This window comes from Pan paniscus, chromosome 7 (genome assembly GCF_029289425.2).
Source record: "Pan paniscus chromosome 7, NHGRI_mPanPan1-v2.0_pri, whole genome shotgun sequence".
Classification (NCBI taxonomy): Eukaryota; Metazoa; Chordata; class Mammalia; order Primates; family Hominidae; genus Pan; species Pan paniscus.
This window is the reverse complement of record NC_073256.2, coordinates 86,936,659-86,955,421: the sequence shown is the minus strand read 5'-3', so window position 1 is coordinate 86,955,421 and position 18,763 is coordinate 86,936,659. Positions and strand designations below refer to the sequence as shown.

The 18,763-nt window shown below is 37.4% G+C and overlaps 2 protein-coding genes across 8 annotated transcripts in view; one reads left to right on the top strand and one right to left on the bottom strand.

Annotated features, from left to right (window-relative positions):
• Nucleotides 1-16,799, top strand: part of EYA1 (EYA transcriptional coactivator and phosphatase 1) — a 341,835-nt gene extending 325,036 nt beyond the window's left edge. For all 4 annotated transcript variants that reach the window (XM_063606819.1, XM_055116656.1, XM_008956696.3 and 1 more), the window contains 4 exons: nucleotides 538-652; nucleotides 758-879; nucleotides 5,007-5,107; nucleotides 16,665-16,799. In XM_063606819.1, coding sequence (XP_063462889.1) covers nucleotides 538-652; nucleotides 758-879; nucleotides 5,007-5,107; nucleotides 16,665-16,745 — 419 coding nt within the window. In that variant the 3' untranslated portion in view covers nucleotides 16,746-16,799. The remainder of the gene's footprint in view (nucleotides 1-537; nucleotides 653-757; nucleotides 880-5,006; nucleotides 5,108-16,664) is intronic.
• Nucleotides 916-18,763, bottom strand: part of XKR9 (XK related 9) — a 551,550-nt gene continuing 533,702 nt past the window's right edge. For 2 of the 4 annotated variants that reach the window (XR_008626416.2, XR_008626417.2), the window contains 4 exons: nucleotides 16,740-16,945; nucleotides 15,949-16,106; nucleotides 9,238-11,983; nucleotides 916-4,466 (listed from right to left, as the gene is read on the bottom strand). The gene's annotated coding sequence lies outside the window, so the exon portion shown is untranslated. Of the gene's footprint in view, nucleotides 4,467-9,237; nucleotides 11,984-15,948; nucleotides 16,107-16,739; nucleotides 16,946-18,763 lie in introns of those variants that run through there. The other 2 variants (XR_008626414.2, XR_008626415.1) reach the window with 2 other exon arrangements.

Genomic DNA, 18,763 nt, shown 5'->3' with positions numbered 1-18,763 from the left:
AATAATAAAAAGTTTAGGGGTGACGTTGGTTTCCAGCATGGCTATATGCAGATGCTGAAATGATGCTGTCGGGGAAGCCTGTGCCTTCCTTTGGATAAAGGCCTTTCTAGGTCAGTCCCTTCCCAAGAGGTGGCAAAATGACCACCAGTAGATCCAGCTTTATACTCTACCAGTAGTTTGGCACATCCATGAGGGGAGGGAATCTATCATTTCCTAATAGATTCAGCAAAAGTTCCAAGACTGACTTCCACTGGCCAAGTGAATGCTGCACACCTACCCTGGGAGCCAGAAGGTGGAGTCACCTCTGCCCAAACTACACTTAGAGGAATGTAGGAAAGTAGGTTCCCTAAAAAGAGATGACTTCTGTAACCAAACCGAATAAATACTTGTCAAATGAATGGTACTATGTGAAAGATACTTTGTATACTATAAATCTGGAAGCTGGTATTCATAGTACTTTTTAAATGTTAATTATTTGCAAAGTCGAAGAAATATGTTGGTAAGGAAGTAGTTCATTATGTGCTTTTAAATCCTCAGGTCTGCTTGGTCCAGCTAAGAGGGAAGCCTGGCTGCAGTTGAGGGCCGAAATTGAAGCCCTGACCGACTCCTGGTTGACACTGGCCCTGAAAGCACTCTCGCTCATTCACTCCCGGTGAGGCTCTCTGCGGGGTCTTTGCCAGGAAATGGGCAATGCTCGTGCTTGTTCATTTTGGAGATTTATTTTTCAACAGTCTTTTTTTTCTTTTTGTTCTCATAGGACAAACTGTGTGAATATTTTAGTAACAACTACTCAGCTCATCCCAGCATTGGCGAAAGTCCTGCTGTATGGGTTAGGAATTGTATTTCCAATAGAAAATATTTACAGTGCAACTAAAATAGGTGAGCTGCTTTTCTTTTCTTTTTAATAATCAGCTCTTTTCCTTCAGGATAATAAAAATGAAAGGCAATAAATGAAACTTTTTTTCCAGAATGCTACATAGGTCAAAAAAAAATACAAGAATAATTTAACCAATTTGCAAAACTGGATTTAGACGTAAGAGAAACACAAAGCATAATACAGTAGCTGAAGTCACAAAATTTTACTTGACTGGCTAACGTTAAGACCAGGGCATTTTAGGTAGAGTAACAGCATCGATTCTGGATTATTATCATATTTTTATCCTTTTAGGCAACATTAACAAAAATATCTGATTTTCTAAGCTAAAACAAACAGCAAGATAAAATTATAAAAAGTAGAAATGAAACAACTCTAATAACAGATTTATTACTAGAAATATTTGTTTTGTTTTTCATTCAATCTGTATAATCAATTGAGTTTCCATTTTTGTTGTGGAGATTTAAAAGCTTCTTGCATGAAAGAAACATAGTTGGGAGGAAAATACTTATGAAATTTAGTTAGAATATAAATCAAGGCAGAATCAACATAGGGATAAAAAGACATGGCTCTTGTTCTCAGGGGAAGCAGACAGTTACATGACAATCCAATATGATACAAGAGTATGCAAATGAGCATTTTTTAGTTGTCTACTAGATGCCCTGAACTGTACTAAGCATTTTGCATTTAAAGTCAATCTTTATAATCTTTCCATTTTACAAATGAGGAAACTAAAGTCCAGAGACTTAAGTAAATTGTTGCAGTCAATAGTTCACAAACACAAGGCTCAAGCCTCATGTTTCTCTGATTCCAAGGTCTAGACCCCTTGCTGTATCCTACAGGGTCCTATTGCTAAGTGCTTGAATGTGCACATGACTGAGGAAGCATTCACTGCCACCCAGGAAGAGGCAGAGGCCGAGTGTCTGTGAAAGTGTGAAAGCTAAAGGGAAGAAATGACATTTGATCTGGGTATAGAAGAGCAAGTAAGAGTTCAACAGGTAGATGGGCTAGTGAGAACAATGCAAATGGACAGAGAAATTAAAATGTGTTCCCTGCTGAGGGACTTGTGAGTGGCCCTGGGTAGCTAGTATGCAGTGCTCATTAGAAGCCAAAGCTGAAAAGGTATACTTGGGTCTAGGCATGAATAGCGTTGTATATCACCCTAAGGAGAGGAATGTTATTTTAGTCCAGGGGAAGGGGTATGAGCATTCTAGCAGGTGGCAAGAAGGCTGTCTTTGGCTGCTCGACTCCATATAATAAAAAGGGGCAAAAATGGAATCCCTGTAGGTCTAACTTCCATTTGCCTGCACTTTTACACTTCCTGTGCTTCTCCTTCAAAGCATTTACTAAATGATTACTTAAAAATTACTGACTTTTATAATTATTTGTTCATAGTATGACTTCCCCATCATACTGAAATAATCTTGAGGACTGGGTTTGTCTCTCTTGCTCATCATAGTAGCTGTAACACCCAGCACATAGTAGGTATCAATAAATGTAGAGATGAATTTGTTGAATGAATGGCTGAATAAATGACCATTTATTTTGAAGAAGGCCGACACAAGATTTCTTTTAGGCACGTGGGTCAATAGCGGCACAATTAACTGATGGGGAAATCAGGTTTTATTTTTATCAGTGTTGCATTGGAAGAGACCCAGTGGGGTCTTCAATCAATGGCAGAAAGACACAGTCAGCAGGGTGCTGATGGGATTCATCCAGGCTAACCTTTCAAGTTAGAAATACATATCTGGAGTTTGAGAATGACTGATGCTTCCCAAGAAGGGCCAAGAACAAATTGTTGGAAAATATCAAAAAGCAAGAAATATATCAAATAGAGTAAAATTCCTAGTAGCCCATTATAACCAGAACTTTTATGTGCTTTCATGTTCCATAAAAATAGCAAACAGTTTAAGTCACATGTTAATTCTATTTTCATCTATATCAATTAAGAGGAATTATAATTATATTGTGTTGTAAACAGGGATTGTGGAAAAGGTTTACCAGCACATGAAAGTTGGAACAAATGCCGAAGCAGCCCATAGTACAGAAGCGGGTAGAGCTTAGGTTCTCAGAAAGAAAGCAGGAGTAGTGTATTACATAGCATGTGCATTGAAGTTTAATCCCAAACAATTTGAAAATGATGACAGGAAATTACAATCCAGTAAGCATTGTTTTTTTAATGGGCATTTTGTTTAAAATATTAAGCTTTATTTTTTTTTCAATACAGAAAAAAAATATGTGGTGGTGGAAGTAGGATTTCACCATCAAATAAGGTATATGTGGGGAATCAATGCAGAAAACCCAGCAATTTTTTTTTCTTTTGACATGGAGTCTTGTTCTGTCACCTAGGCTGGAGTACAGTGGCACCATCTCAGCCTGTGCCTCCTGGGTTCAAGTGATTCTCCTGCCTCAGCCTCCCCAGGTAGCTGGGATTACAGGCACACACCACCATGCCCAGCTAATTTTTGTCTTTTTAGTAGAGACGGGGTTTCTCCATGTTAGCCAGGCTGGTCTCAGACTCCTGACCTCAGGTGATCTTCCTTGGCCTTCCAAAGTGCTGGGATTACAGGTGTGAACCACTATGCCTGGCCCCAGTAATTTTTATTGTAGGCAAAATGCTTAAGTCATAGGAGGAGATGACTGGTATCTGAGTTGGCAGAGCTATGATGACCTTTCAGACAAAATGGACTCATCAAAATGAATACTTCATATAAAACTAATAGTTAACTTCTAAAATCTAAGCTTCATTTTCTTAACCTCTATTGTGAAAAATTTCTACATGACCCCAAATTGGCAATGAGCCCAAGAGGAGATAGATAGTATATAGGCAAGGATTTTTTTGTCTACCACAACTTCATCTTTAAATTACATTGAATTTACCTTCCTTTTTCCACAAGAGGGAAACTTTGCAAAAATGCATAAGCATTTCCCTGTAAGGAGGGAAAAAACTTTCATGACATCGAAGTTTTTGGTTGTATATTTTTGCAGTGAAGACTATACTTTGCATTTGCTTCTTAAAGTGATTTAATATTTCACAGTTTAGTGGACAACTAAAGAGGCATTTAAATTGCATCTTTGAATAAGGCTAGCTCTATTTCATTGTGTCGGATGCAAACTAGAGATTTTAGTGCAAAATATAAATATAAAGCAGACATTTGTTTAAGCAAACAAGCAATTTGTTCATGTGTATATCTGATCCTTATTTGAAAGAGGTGCAGGCTTCGCTCAGCCATTCACATTTGAAAACTATAAACTGTCCCATTGTCCATTAAAATGACCCTGTTGGCAGTCCAAGAGTTGGAACACCAGTTTCTTCTCTGAGAAGAAACAATGCTTGCATTAACTGTGGGAATGTGCTGACAGTGTAGCCACCACAGGAGCCCAAACTAAGTCATGACACGGGAAAGATAATAGACAGATAAGGGTATGCTATTACCTTTATTCCAGTTTTCCTCCAGGAAAGTGCTTCATTGAACATTAGATGCCTGGGTAAGGCAGGTACCATCTTGCTGCACTACCTCAAATTATCTGACATTTATTTGAGAAGGAGTTTTACAAGACTACATCAGACTTTCAGGGTCTTTAATTCAACCTGAAAATGAAGGAATAAGCTAATTCCAATGTTTGTGTTTTCTTGCTAGAACAAAAACAAGTCCAGTTATTTTTTATCATTCTCAATAGTCTTTGGATCAGATATTTTCAAAGTTTGATATATGAAAAAAAAGCTTTTTAAAATCAAGTTAAAATATGTTGCCAGAATTGCCTATGTTTGAGTTCAGCTTATATATAGGGGGAAAAAGAAGTCCCACTGCAAAACAGTACTTTCCCCCAGCACCCCAATTGCAATGCTGTGATTGACTAGATTCCATTTTTTAATAAATGAGTCCTTGGGAAGAGAGTATTTAACTATCAATTTCCAAAGGACAGGACACCACACTGCTAATTAATTTACTTTGTAATTTATTGTGCTGTGGCACATACAACCCAAGTGGCATAAAAGCATTCCTCTTAGAGGCACTAGTGGGGCATTCGAATCAGAGCATGAAGAAAGCATTTTATATAAAAAGTTCAAGCACTGTCACATTAGGTTACCCAAACTTCACATTTTCTACCATTTATTTTTGTTCACTAGGAAAAGAAAGCTGTTTTGAGAGAATAATTCAAAGGTTTGGAAGAAAAGTGGTGTATGTTGTTATAGGAGATGGTGTAGAAGAAGAACAAGGAGCAAAAAAGGTGAGCATTCCTAGATGGTGCGTCTTGTCTCATTTGTTTCTTCAGTCCTCAGGATTCTCATAACTGGATCATTTAAACAGGTTACACTTATCTGAAACATGATGAATATGTGCAGTACTCTAAGCACTGAACAGGGTAAGGTAGAATTCAATAAATATGGAGTGATCTTTCTGAATAGTAGTGTGCACAAACTCAAGGGCCACAAGTGGTGTTCATAGAAGGTAGAATTTGGGAGCAGAACTGAAGTGTTGTTAGTGGTGTAGCTGTCATCCAGAGCAGAGATAACACATGTGCCAGCAGGACCTTCTCTGTACCCATGGCAGACATGCCAGGTGGTTCAAACCTTGTTACCTGAGCCTGGACGCAGCCTAAGAACCTTTCAAACATCCTTCAGAAAGCCTCTACCAGTTGGTCAAAGCTGACTTGGAAGATAAGACTATCTGCTGCCCCAGAGGACTCGATGTCTTCTTTATATCATGAGGTCCTACCTGTCTCTCTCAGGGCAGGGGGAAGGGAGTGGACCCAACTATAAATCTCTTGACTCCCGCTTTGCCCATTGCAGTTCATTATATTCTTCTGAATCTCTGCAGGTGTAATTCTATCATTTCTCTGAGCAAAAGCTTTCTCATTGTGCCGCTCATTGCATTTTTAAAGGCCAAGGACCACCTTCCTTAGCCTGGCACTGAGGGTCTCCACAGTCTGGTTACAGCCTGCCTTTCTGATCTGTCTCCCTCCTGTACCTTACACTGTAGTTGTGTCAGTCCACTCAGCTTTCCTTGACCATGCCCCACAGCTTTTCCTTCCTGTTGTGTCTCCTTGGAATCTTTTCCCTAATACCGTTCCGTCATTGTCTTATTCATTTGCAAAATTTAATTCATGTACTACCTTTTCTGTTATGCTTTTAAGAGATCAATTATAATCATGCTCCCTTATATTTTAACTGAAGGAGCTGTAGTGATAAATAGCTTGGATTCTTGAGCCAGACAGCATGAGTTTGAATTATGACCCTGCCACTTACCCTTCCTGTGACTTTGAACAAGTTCTTAACCCTCTGTTTCCCTTTCCTTGTCTATAAATGGGGATAGTAATAGCACTTAGCTCATTGGGCTAGTTTGAGGATTAGATTTAGTAAAGATATATAACTCCCATAATATAGATATGTGTAAAGTGTACAACAAATGGTAGCTATTGTTATTGTTTATGTGCCTGTTTCAAGCAAAGAAATGTGAGCTTCACAGATTCAGGGATCTTACTTTGCTTGGTTTGTTGAGACTGTCTTCAGATTTTTTTATAACTCCCTAAATCTTGTCATAGTTGTACTCTGTAAATGTTTCTTGAATTGAAGAACAATTAAATATTTTATGGGATTAACCAACAGCATAATTTTCCATTCCCTTCCTTACACACTCCCTCATAGGAATCCATGTATATTTCCATAAATGATACAATATTTCAGCCCTTCTGGAATATTTCAGCATATACCAGAAATAGCATATAAGGTCACCAGATTACAGATGCAGCACTGAGCCTAAGTATGATACATGGCCAGCCTTCCTACAGGCTCTGAAGATGGCCTAGTTTACCTTCAGTGCCTCTGAGTTCCACTAAAATCATAATCACTGACGCTAATTTTAAACTAGATAATTTCATGAATACCCATCGATACAGAATGTATCCCAGTCACAAACCTGCGTGAGTCTGGTTGGTGCTGGTAGAAACCCACACGTGACTTCAGGTCTCCTCATGCTCAATGTGAAGCAGCATTTGCCATTTAAGCAGTAGTTCTAATCTTCCCACTTCACCGATGACCAACCACTAGTGTCATTGGGTGCCTCTGTTACCTCTCTGGGCTGTCTTTATAAGATAAAACCTTTCCCAGCCTAAGTCAGAATCCTCAAAACACAATCCTGGAGAGTTGAAGAGAATGTTTTCTGACATCCAGACTCAAGTCTTCTTTCTAGGAAAGCCTCTGGCATTCCCAAGCCATTCCTATTCAGGACCCTCCTAGTGGCCGGCAGGGCAGGGATGGAACAGATTTGTACCTCTGACCAGTATGGCCCTAGGCCAAGGTGTGAAGCCATCTCCAGGCTGGTCCTTCTCCCTCTGGTATCTACCAGAAAGTTTAATATCAAAAATTGCTAAAATGTGGCTTTCTAGCTTGTGGTAGGCAGAGAGGGATGTTTATGAAAGTGATTACTTAAAATGCAGGGAACACAAGTGAAATCCTTTGGATCTTATCAAGGTTTCTCTGAGTGAGTCCCTTCCTAAACCTTTCTGATAAGTACAATTCTTAGAAGTTTGACTTCAGTGAACACAACATGGAAAAAAACAAAGGAATTCTTGGTTTCAGGTTAGAATTGAAAGTATTGATAGGGCTAGAGTATTTGCTGTCTTTGAAGAGCAGTTAAGATTTTTTTTCTTTTTTTTATTATACTTTAAGTTCTAGGGTACATGTGCACAATGTGCAGGTTTGATACATAGGTATACATGTGCCATGTTGGTTTGCTGCATCCGTCAACTCATCATTACATTAGGCAAATGCTGACACTTCCTGGTAGATTCTAATCCTGACAGCTTTGACAAATGGGTGCTTAATACATTTTGTTGGTAGAGCGGACATGAAAACTTTATGTATTTCTGATGTAATAAAAGGTTTTAGTTAAAAGATTTTAGTTAATTTTTATACTGGAAATAGGCTGAGGTTCGTTTTTGGTTTTTTGTTTTATTTGAGAAAGAGTCTCCGTCACCCAGGCTGGAGTGCAGTAGCGCGATCTCGGCTCACTGCAACCTCCTCCTCCTAGGTTCAAGTGATCCACTCACCTCTGCCTCCCAAAGTGCTAGGATTACAGGCATGAGCCACCGTGCCCGGCCAGTTTTAGTTAATTTTTATACTGGAAACAGGCTGAGGTTCATAATTTTTAAATCTATAGACAGTTCCTAAACGTTTGCCTCACTGATTCATAGTCTTTAGAGGGTTTCCAGTTACTTCCATGTATATTATAAAGTTTTAATACTAATTTAATACACATAGAATGTTGGTGATGACAGTAGGAACAACCCAATAAAACACTTAAAATTCAAATGCTGGTACAATTCATTTACAACAGTACCAAAGAATAAATTATAAGGTGTACAAAACTATTCTATTTCAATTATTTGGAAAATCCTTCTTTGTACAAAAGTATTCTATTACAATTATTTGGAAAATCCTTCTTTGTACAAAAGTATTCTATTACAATTATTTGGAAAATCCTTTTTTTTTAACCTTCTTTCCTAGATCACTCTGATATGTGTTTTCTCAACAACCAATGAACAATTACAGAATAAAATTAAATATAGAATGGCTTAAAAAAAGATTGTTTCTACTGTTTATCTTTGGACATGTCTTTTTTTTAATATAGGGCACACACAAAAAAGAAATTAGGCAGCCACCTGCAGAAAACATACTGAATTTTTTGACCAAATGAGTCCTCCTAGCTTTCCATTTTTGTTTCATGGATGACTGTACGTGACAAGAGTCCAAAAATATCTGCTGCAAACCACTCTTTGTACCTTGAGAACTGCCTGTGTGGATGTGTAAAATGGACAAATTTTTCACAATATCTAGATTTCTAATAATCTTGCAAAAGATTCAGACGTCATCAATTTACAACAAGTTGAACATTCCTCCTTATTTTCTAACTTTATTGAAGGAGAATTTTTGTCTAGCCTTTTCAAGTTAACTAGTATATAAATAGTCGTCTTTGTATATGAGTTAAGAGACAAGGATCTAATCGTTCACAAAAGATAATGAGTATCTTTAAAGTGGAGTGCTGCACAGAAGTAGAGAATACTTAATATTTAACCTATGGGAAATAATTTAGGAGAAGAAGCCCTCTACAGTTCAACAACATCTCATTTTTAAAACTACATATGAAAACTCAAGCTAAAGAAACTAAGAGATGGCTTTCTATGCTGTACGATTAATCATAATATTAGTAAGTAACAAAAATTGCTACCAAGCCAGGCTCACACTTGTAATCCCAGCACTTTGAGAGGCCAAGGTGTGTGGATCACTTCAGCTCAGGAGTTTGAGACCAGTTGTGGCAACATGGCAAAAACCCTGTCTTTATAAAAGATATAAAAATTACCCGGGCGTGGTGGTGGGTGCCTGTAGTCCCAGCTACTCAGGAGGCTGAAGTCGGAGGATCACTGGAGCCCAGGAGGTCAAGACTGCAGTTAGCCAAACTCATGCCACTGCACTCCAGCTGGGATGATAGAATGAGATCCTGTCCCAAAGAAAAAAAAATGCTACCAATTATAAAGCCCTTATTATATCCCAGTCCCTCTTTTAGGCCTTCCCATCCATTTTTCTCATTAAATCCTCATAATCCTATGAAGGAATCCTTAGACCTATTTTACATATGAGAAAACTGAGGCACTGTAAGGGTGAATAATTCGGCCAAAATCACACAGCTAGAAAGTAGCTAAATTAGGATTTGAACTCAGGTATTTCCTCTGACTGAGATTTAGTGAAAAGTTTCTGCAGTCGGAGAGTGGTGGCTCACACTTGTAATCCCAGCACTTTGGGAGGCTGAGACAGGTGGCTCGCTTGAGCCCAGGAGTTTGAGGCCAGCCTGGGCAACATGGTGAAACCCGTCTCTATAAAAAGTACAAAAATTAGCCCAGCATAGTGGTGCTGCCTGTAGTCCTAAGCTACTGGAGAGGCTGAGGTGTGAGGATCACCTGAGCCTCGGAGGTCAAAGCTACAGTGAGCTGTGATGGCACCACTGTACTCCAGCCTGGGCGACAGAGTAAGACCCTGTTTAAAAAAAAAAAAAAAAGTTTCTTCAAACTATAAACTACATTTATATATCTTAAATATGACTTGACTTACAAAAAAGAATGTACATGGTTTTTCAAAAAATTTTTAGAGTAAAATGCAATTCTTCTTTCTTTTCAGGAGTTAGATATAACTATGTAAGTGTCTTTTTTCCCCTAATTTTACATTCATAATTAAAATTTTTAAAACAATTCTGATATGTGCTTTAGCTCCTGAGCAATTTAGTTTATTAAATAAATTAATAGCAAACCGATGAAGTTCTGCACATTTGAGCACTAAAATGTTTTGCCAAATCAAAACATTTTACATTGCTTCGAAATTGATTTTAACTATTTAGCTTGTCTCTCTTAGTTTCCTGTGTCCTTCAAAATCTAATACAACATGCTCTTCTTTCCCTTGTAGAGATCTGTCATCTCCTTAAATAATGTTCTTTTGCTAGAGGTTGTTACTTTTTTTAAATCACAGAAACAAAACCCAGTAAGTAAATCTGCCAGTTGCCTATTTCGTTAATGGTCAATTGAAATCTATTCTGTCATCCTTATTCTCTTTGCCAATGTAGTCCAAGGGCTTTCATCAGTAATTTAATCTAACTCTATAATTTGTATCATAAAAAGTACCTCCTTCAAAGAGAAGAAGTTAGAAATACCTTTGTTTCGTAAAAGAACAACCTCATATTGAAAGGATCTATGCAAGAGTTTGTGTGAGTGCCTCTTTGTTCTTAGAAAGATTGTGGGAAGTCTCTACCTATGGAAGTCTTCCTTTGACATATGTCTTTTGTTGTCAAAATCCACCAGTTGTTCTTTTTTTACCATAAAATTATTTGTTTCCCTAATGCAACATGGCTTGAGAGAAAATGATTAGACCTAGGTATGATTGTTTAAAAAAAAAATGTAGGAAATAGTTTCCTGTACATTGACATCTAGTTTTCATTTCTAGAGTAGTAAAAGTGGCCTTGCTAATAAATTAACTATTTTCAGAGAACTATTTAAAATAAATCTCTTGTTAATGGCAAAGGGAGAAAAAATGGCAAGCATCCATTTTCTGCACAGTGAGAAAGGCTTCATTAATTATGTTCCTTTTATATGTACATTCTAAAACTTGCTGAAATCCAAGATGAAGCTGAGAACCTGATTAATAATGCCCAATTTCAAGCTTATTTAGGAGAAAAATACAAGCCACTTTTATAAAATAACATTTGTAAAGCACTTTTTTGTTTTTAGTTTAAGTGGGACATCAAGGTTATAAACACCAAGTACAGTGAATGTTATTTTTGTAAAGTCATAAATTCATTTATAGTTAATCACTTACTATATGCCAGGTTTTGAATTGGATTTCATCGTCATCCTTAAAAAGCGTACTTATGTCTAGAGGGCAAGCAGATATATAAATAAAAGAGCAACGTTGCACAATAAGTTTCATAATAAGTTCTCCCTTGATATCTTTCTTTACAATTTGAAAAGTATTTGTACCTCCATCTGCAAAACTTTCTAAATATTATATGTGCACATGAAAGCACAAATAAGTATTTTTTTACACAAATGAGAAGTATACACTTTTTTTCATACCTGCTTTTTCAGTTAATCCATCCTGGCAGTTATTCTATATCAGTCCATGAAGCTTTGCATCTCTAATGCTTTTAAGTGACTGCATCGGTATTCCATCATGTGGATGTGCTATTTAACCAGTCCTCTGGGGTGAACATTTAGGTGGTTTCCAGTATTTACTACTGTAAACAGTTCTACAGTTCATGCATGTGCAAGTGCATCTGTAGGATAAATTCCTAAAACTGCAATAATTAAGTCAGAGGGTATATGCTTTAAAAACTTTGAAACATTGTAATTAACACATTTTTAATAATTCAGCAAAATTCTACTTACATATATGTATCCACATACCCAGCTTTTTATATGGTTGTTGTTATATGTAGTCTAAAAGTATAAATGCTAAATATCAGATGAGGAAGGATGGAGGAAGGAGATTTTTGAAGTTGCTCCAGGAGGCAAGAAAAACAGGAAGGATGTGTCATTGTTTTCCCATCAGGCAAAATGTTGGTTCTGGAGACACAAAAGCATGTGCTAATTTTAGGCCTGGATACCTACTTCTCTCAATATATGCCTAATCTTGATAAACGAATCACATGCATGTTGCAGTTCCAGCTGTCATTTCTGTTAAGATTTGTGGGTAGCTCTGTTTTTGGTCCCAGGGCTTCAGCAACCTGAGAGAATATCTCTGGGTAAGTATCCCATGTTCTACCCATCTGAATGTCTGAATACAAGCAAATGAATTCAGCTATCCCAAACCAGTTGGCCCACTCAGACATGATTTGGGGTTCTTTGATTCCCACCCACCGCTGAGTCACATGAACTCTCTTCACAATATGTCTTGCATCTATTACACCCACTCCATTTCCACTGTAATTTCTCTGCTACCAGCCAGAAACATCTTTAGTCCATCCTTCCCGACTGCTGCCCTAAATTGCTTAAAATGCCCCCACGTATTTGTGTCTCTTGGCACTGAGGAAGTGTTAGCCTCTCGCTCCTTCCATTTACAAGACAAAAGTCTAAACTCCTTAGTTAGATATTCCAAGTGCTGCTACCTTGACAAACCTCCTTAACATCTCTACGATTTTACACACCAGTCCAGCCCCATCCTCCACAGGCCAATTACTCCTCCTAACTGGGAACCCTATCCACTTCCCTTCCACCTCTCCAACTTCATCCATTCTTCAAATTCAGCTCAAGCTCAGTTTACCCTCTCCAGGTTACAACTGAGCTCTCTTCTCTCTGAATTTATCTTTTTAATTCATTCTTCATCCCTCATTGCCTTACATTGTAATAAAATTGTTTCATCAGTTATATCTTGCCTGCTGGTCAGCTCTTGGCATTGGGGATATATGTCTTTTGTGTATTACGTATCTACTGTAGCTACGGTGCTATGCAGGTAACAGACTTTGTTTTGATAATAAAGTCACAGACTTTCTTTGACCTAGAAGCAACCCTGAGTCATTTTCCCTAAACGCTCATGTTATAAAGAAACTAGGGCTTCAGGCAGACTGTGCCATAATTGAAGGTCACATAGCTAATGTCAAAGTTGAGAATATAAGCCAGGTCTCCTCATTCTAGCATGTGTTTTTCCTTTTCTCTTTTGCCACCATTTCTCTCCGATTTCATACAAGAAATGTTTGTTCTAGTGGCTAAACATTGATGCAAGAGAAAAAAAAGTTTACTTTGTATCTAGTTGTCCTGAGAAGCTTTTATAAATGCATAAAATCTTCACATCAGTACGTACTTAGGGAAAATATTATCATTGTGCAGTATTAGTTCTGATTGTTAACAGGAGTTTGACACCTCCTCTCCTCTAGACTGTCTTCTTATAGTCATTCACTTAATATAAAATGTGCATTTCTTAAAGAAGTCTACTATTTTTGTGAGAATGAAACTGCTAACTACAGCCGACATCACTACCCTGCATGCCATGAAAGAATGCAGAGGATAGAGTTGCTATCCTTGTGGGTGGAGTGTCCCCAGAGTCTACCAGTTTTCTTTCATGTACACCTAAGATTTGCAAAGTTTTCATTGTAGAACCTTTGGCACTTCTGCCCAAATGAATGGCCCATCCCCACTGCATTGTGATGAGTTGTCTGTAATATACTACAGGAAGTTTCATCCTTTGACCTCGTTTCAGGGTGCTGCTTGACCAGGTGGTTCTTATTAATACTCTGTACAGGAAAACTAAAGCCATTCGTATTTTAGTGCCAGTAAACAAGCCAACTTAGGGTTGTTTGCAGATTATCTCACCTTTCCCGATAGTGTTGAGTATGGTTTAAGAGAAAAACATGTGTTCTGTAGGCGGCATCAACCCACACACATGTACAGATGAGACACACAGCCATTGAACCAGTCCTTTGTTTACTATGAAATTAAATGCCCACTTTATACTTTATGTACCAAAGAAGTAGCTGGATTTTGTTTTCAGTTCCCTTTTTGATTTCTCTGAGAGTCATGGCATTCTTCAGTGCAGGATTCTGATTGCACCAATAGTTTTCAGATTTGCATTGTTAATGGTTGTAACTTGTCTGTGGGGAACATATGGAACCTCAGACAATTGACATGCAAAAGAATTTGACTGAACGTGCTCTGAAAAAAGACATTCCACTTTGCACAAGTATTTTTATATGTTTTTATGAACCTAAAAGTTTCTAGATGATTATCTGAAGAGCTTTCAGCATCCTTTGTTACATTCTGAGATAATAGTACTTAAGATCAATAGAAATACTATCTAACCCCTTTAGCTGTTGACAAGAAACTTTGAGGAAGGGCAATAATGATTAGCAAACCTAATAAGAAAAACAATTCGAAATAAAGAGAATATAAAAATAGATACCAAGTAGGTGGTTAAATAGCAACACTGCACAGTTGAATACTTGAAAACTTTTAAAATAATAGTTTTCTTTTAAAATGTGTCTAAAATGTAAAATGAATTTGAGATTAAGTAGTAAAATGAGTAGGATGCTGAATGGAACATACTTGATAAACACATAATTTCAAGTATGTTTGAGTATGTACATATATAAAAATATAGAGAAATGTTTATAGTGGTGAGCTTTGTGTAGTAGGATAAGAAATGATTTGTATTTCTTTATAGGGTTCTATATTTTACAACATGAATTTCTGTTCTAATGAGGAGGAAAGCTATAGGATCAAACGTTTTTCTAACCCAGGTCTATGAATCATAGTCACTCTTTTCTGGTGTCTCTTAGCCCACAGAGAATGGATGGGGGCAGAGAGAGAGAGAGTTAGTTTGAACCTGTGCTATGGTGCTGATAATTTACACAGCTGAATAAAAAGCCTACAGAGAACAGGTAGGAGGCATTACAGCATATGAACTTCAGAGTCACACCTGGTATGGATCTTGGCTTCACTCCTTACCAGCTATTTATTTAAACCTCTCTGTTTCATCACTAAGCCTCAGGTTGTTGTTTTTTTTTTCTTTTTTTTTAACTAGTACAATAGTAATAGTAGTACCTCTGTCTCTTTGAGGTGCTTAGCATAGTGCCTAACACAATATCCAATAAATCATAACTATTGGGATTTATGAATTAGGAGTTTATTACAAATAAACTCCTTAGCAGGGCTTACTAGGCCCTGCATCAGCTGGCTCCTGCAGCCACTCATGTCACCAGCCAAGTCTTTCTCTCATACCCATCTAGTATGCCAACAATGAATTTCTCCATTATTTTCTGTCCCGCAATGCACATAACCATCAGAGTGTTTTTCTGAATGTTAATCCTTCATAACTAGTTCAGCTATCACCTCCTTTCAGATATTTTCCCAGTTCACTAGGCAAAGGTAATTGCCCACCTCCTACAAGATATAAATGAACACTGATGATTGTTGTGCATGTTTGCTACTCAAAATAGGGTAGGCAGTGACATATGCATCTCTATATCTTCTACACCTGACACAGTGTGCTCTGTATGAATGAATGCACAATGCTACGTCTTACAGTGTGAAGTTTCCAAGTGGAGCATCCTTCTAGAAATCTACAAAGAAATATTTAGTACTAATTTCTGGACTAGTCTGTTATCACTCAATAACATATTAACATATATACAGATACACCAAAATAATCTTGAGTCCAGAAAGGTCTACATATTGGAATGTGGTATGTGATTTCAACAGATAATCTGAGGCAAATACATTGTTAATAAGTAATAGTTTGTATCCCAGTATGTAGCAGCTATGTGATCTACATATCAAAATAGTCATGGCTTTCACTGTTACCTACATATTTAAAAAAAAAAAAAAAACCCTCATTTCTGTTTGCTTCTATGCCAGATTCTCCTATTAGTCTGAAATTTTTCCAAATTTCTCAGAACTATAATTGCAAATTGTACTCCAGGCACCACATTATTTTTTTGCTTAAGAATCCTATTCTATAAGGTAAACAGAATTTTGTTGTCCTGAGGGTGATGATTATCTTTCCCTTAAAAAGGTTTTGCTCATGCATTAGTACTTACTATAGTGCTTTGGAGCAGTGAAAATTCATCACATTTTCACCCTTCATGGATGATGTAACTTCTGAGTTCTTCCCCTTGGTTTATTCACATGTATCACAAACATTCCCACTTCTTAAACTAGATTTTTAGATTGAGGTTTAAATAACAACTACAAAAACCTAAAACAAAACAAAAAAACAACGTTAGATGTTCATTTAAAATGTTTTCCATATGGTAAAGCCATTTTAAGGTCAATATGAAGAATAACTGAGGGAAATAAATGGAAAAAAAACTGCTTCATATGTGAGCCACAATTAAGTTAGAAAAAATGTAAACTACTACTAACTAAGGAAAACTGCTTAAACTCATAAAGTACAAGCTTTTTAAACTTTCAGCATGAAAAACCCACTGGATACGTGAAAAGCTGCCATATTTGGCAACGTTCTTTTATTTAAAGCTTGGAATTGGCATTCAAGTCACAGTGTAGATCCAGTTAGGAAATATCCATCCCCTTCTTCAAAGAAACAGACTCTAGATTACATTTTACAACTCAGTCCAGTATTCTTAGGGGAGGATTGAGTTTGAATTTTTGTTTTAAACAGATGTGATGTTAAGATGTTAGCTGGCATTTCAATGATACTGAAAATGGGGGTGAGCATGGGAGTGGATTTCCAAAAAAGCTGGCAGAGCTGGCGCTGGGTGCTCTGTCCTCACGTGTATGTGTGCCTCTGCTGCAGCACGCGATGCCCTTCTGGAGGATCTCCAGCCACTCGGACCTCATGGCCCTGCACCACGCCTTGGAACTGGAGTACCTGTAACAGCGCTCGGCACTTTGACAGCGCACAGCTGCTCTGTGACCAGGGACAGATCCAGCAGGCCCCAGTCTCGCATCAGCGCCGGCCTCCAGAACTTAGCGATTTCCGCCTGGTGATGCGCAGTTGCTGTCAGTCTTGACCTCTGCCTTTGTGGTGAATGGAGGACCACGTCTATTTCATCAGAACAGCTGTTGACTCTAGTACTGTGAATCCAGTGAAAATAAGCCATGAGAATGTTTTAGCACAGCGTTATGTGTCTGCCACATTAACTACACGGTTCAAACCTGTGAAGAAAGGACCTGCAAACGCTTCAGTTGTTAGCATTAGCATTTTCAATGTGATATAAACAGCTTCTCCAATACAGCAAACCTAATTGCACAACAGAGACTGAAATGTGTTTCCTGAATACCAGTGGAGGAATTTTCTTGTAAAGAAGGTTTACTTTTTGGTGTCTCATACCCAGGGTAATCTGTACATCTCTACTTATTTATGAACAGACTTTTTTTAAAAAGATAAAAAAACAGCTTTATTGAGGTATAATTCACATACCCTACAATTCACCCACCAGACTTTTTTAAACATCAAATAATTGAAGAGACAATAGCATTAGAAATAAGTGAGTGATTAAAGGCCTCTGCCTCACAACATGGCAAGTACAGTACTTTGAATTTTAGCACATTGCATAGTAGTTTTAAGTATGTCTAATTTAAACGTATAATATGTACATCACTGAGACAATCATGTACAGAAAGAATTTTTGGTGTAAATTTGTAATAATGGATAATTCTTTTACATATTGTTTAGGGAAATGATATTGAAAGGTAGCAATGCCTGGATAGTGAAGCATGAGGCAGCACGTGCACAAATTCATGTGCCGTGCCTTATCTGAGTTTTCGGTATAAATATGTAGATAATGGATTTTTTTTTAGATAATGTTGTCAAGACCAAAAGCATGGATGTCAAGTGTCAGTAAGGATTTTGTTTTCTAAAATTTTTTCCTGCATCAGTTCTTCTGAGGGCCTTGATGAAATAACACAGCAGTTTCTTAAACAATTTGAAACAAAATGAGCTCTCCTACCACCTCACTTTTTCATTTCCACACTAATGTATTATATGTAACTACTTGGAAAAAATAATTATTCAAATGCTTCTTCCCACAAAGAATATAGATGATAGTAGATATATTTTATTAATAAAATGGTTCATGAATCGGAGACGAGACTAACAAAGTTTTCATGTGCTCAGAATTATTATCGTGTCTGCATTTTCTTTCGATAAAGGAAGACACACGATGCTAATCCGGAAATCAGCAAACTTTGCATTACTCCCTATGTGCGTATTTTCTCTTTCTTCCTGTCACCCTGAGGAAGGTTCATTGCCATTGTCATCACCATGGAAACAACGTTCCTCTCCACCTGCATTATGTACTACATGACAGGCATCAATCTGGGGAAATAATAAAATTATCACCTTTGTCAGACCGTAAGAGTTTCTCCAAAAGTGGTCAGTTTGGCTGGGCAATATTTTCTCTCATCTAACAAACACAATCCATTGTCATGAAATTACCCTTAGGATGAGTCTTCTTTAATCATATATTGGGGGGAAAAAACACCAGCTTTGACCCGAAGTAGTTGAAGAGCTACTTCATTCTTTTCTGAAGTTGTGTGTTGCTGCTAGAAATAGTCATTTGTGAATTATCCAAATTGTTTAAATTCACAATTGAATTAGTTTTTTCTTCCTTTTTGCTTGAAGCAAACAGTTGTTGACAATTTTTAACCTTTTCATTTTATGTTTTTGTACTCTGCAGACTGAAAAGACAAAGTTTATCTTGGCCTTACTGTATAAAGGTGTGCTGTGTCCACCGTTGTGTACAGAATTTTTCTTCATTAATTTTGTGTTTAAGTTAATAAAATTTATTTGTGATGTACTGTAAGCTCCCTGACCGTCGGGATCATCTTTTTCTCTTGGTTATATGAAATAGCAGGATCTTGGTTACATTAGGACACTCAAAGTCCAACAAA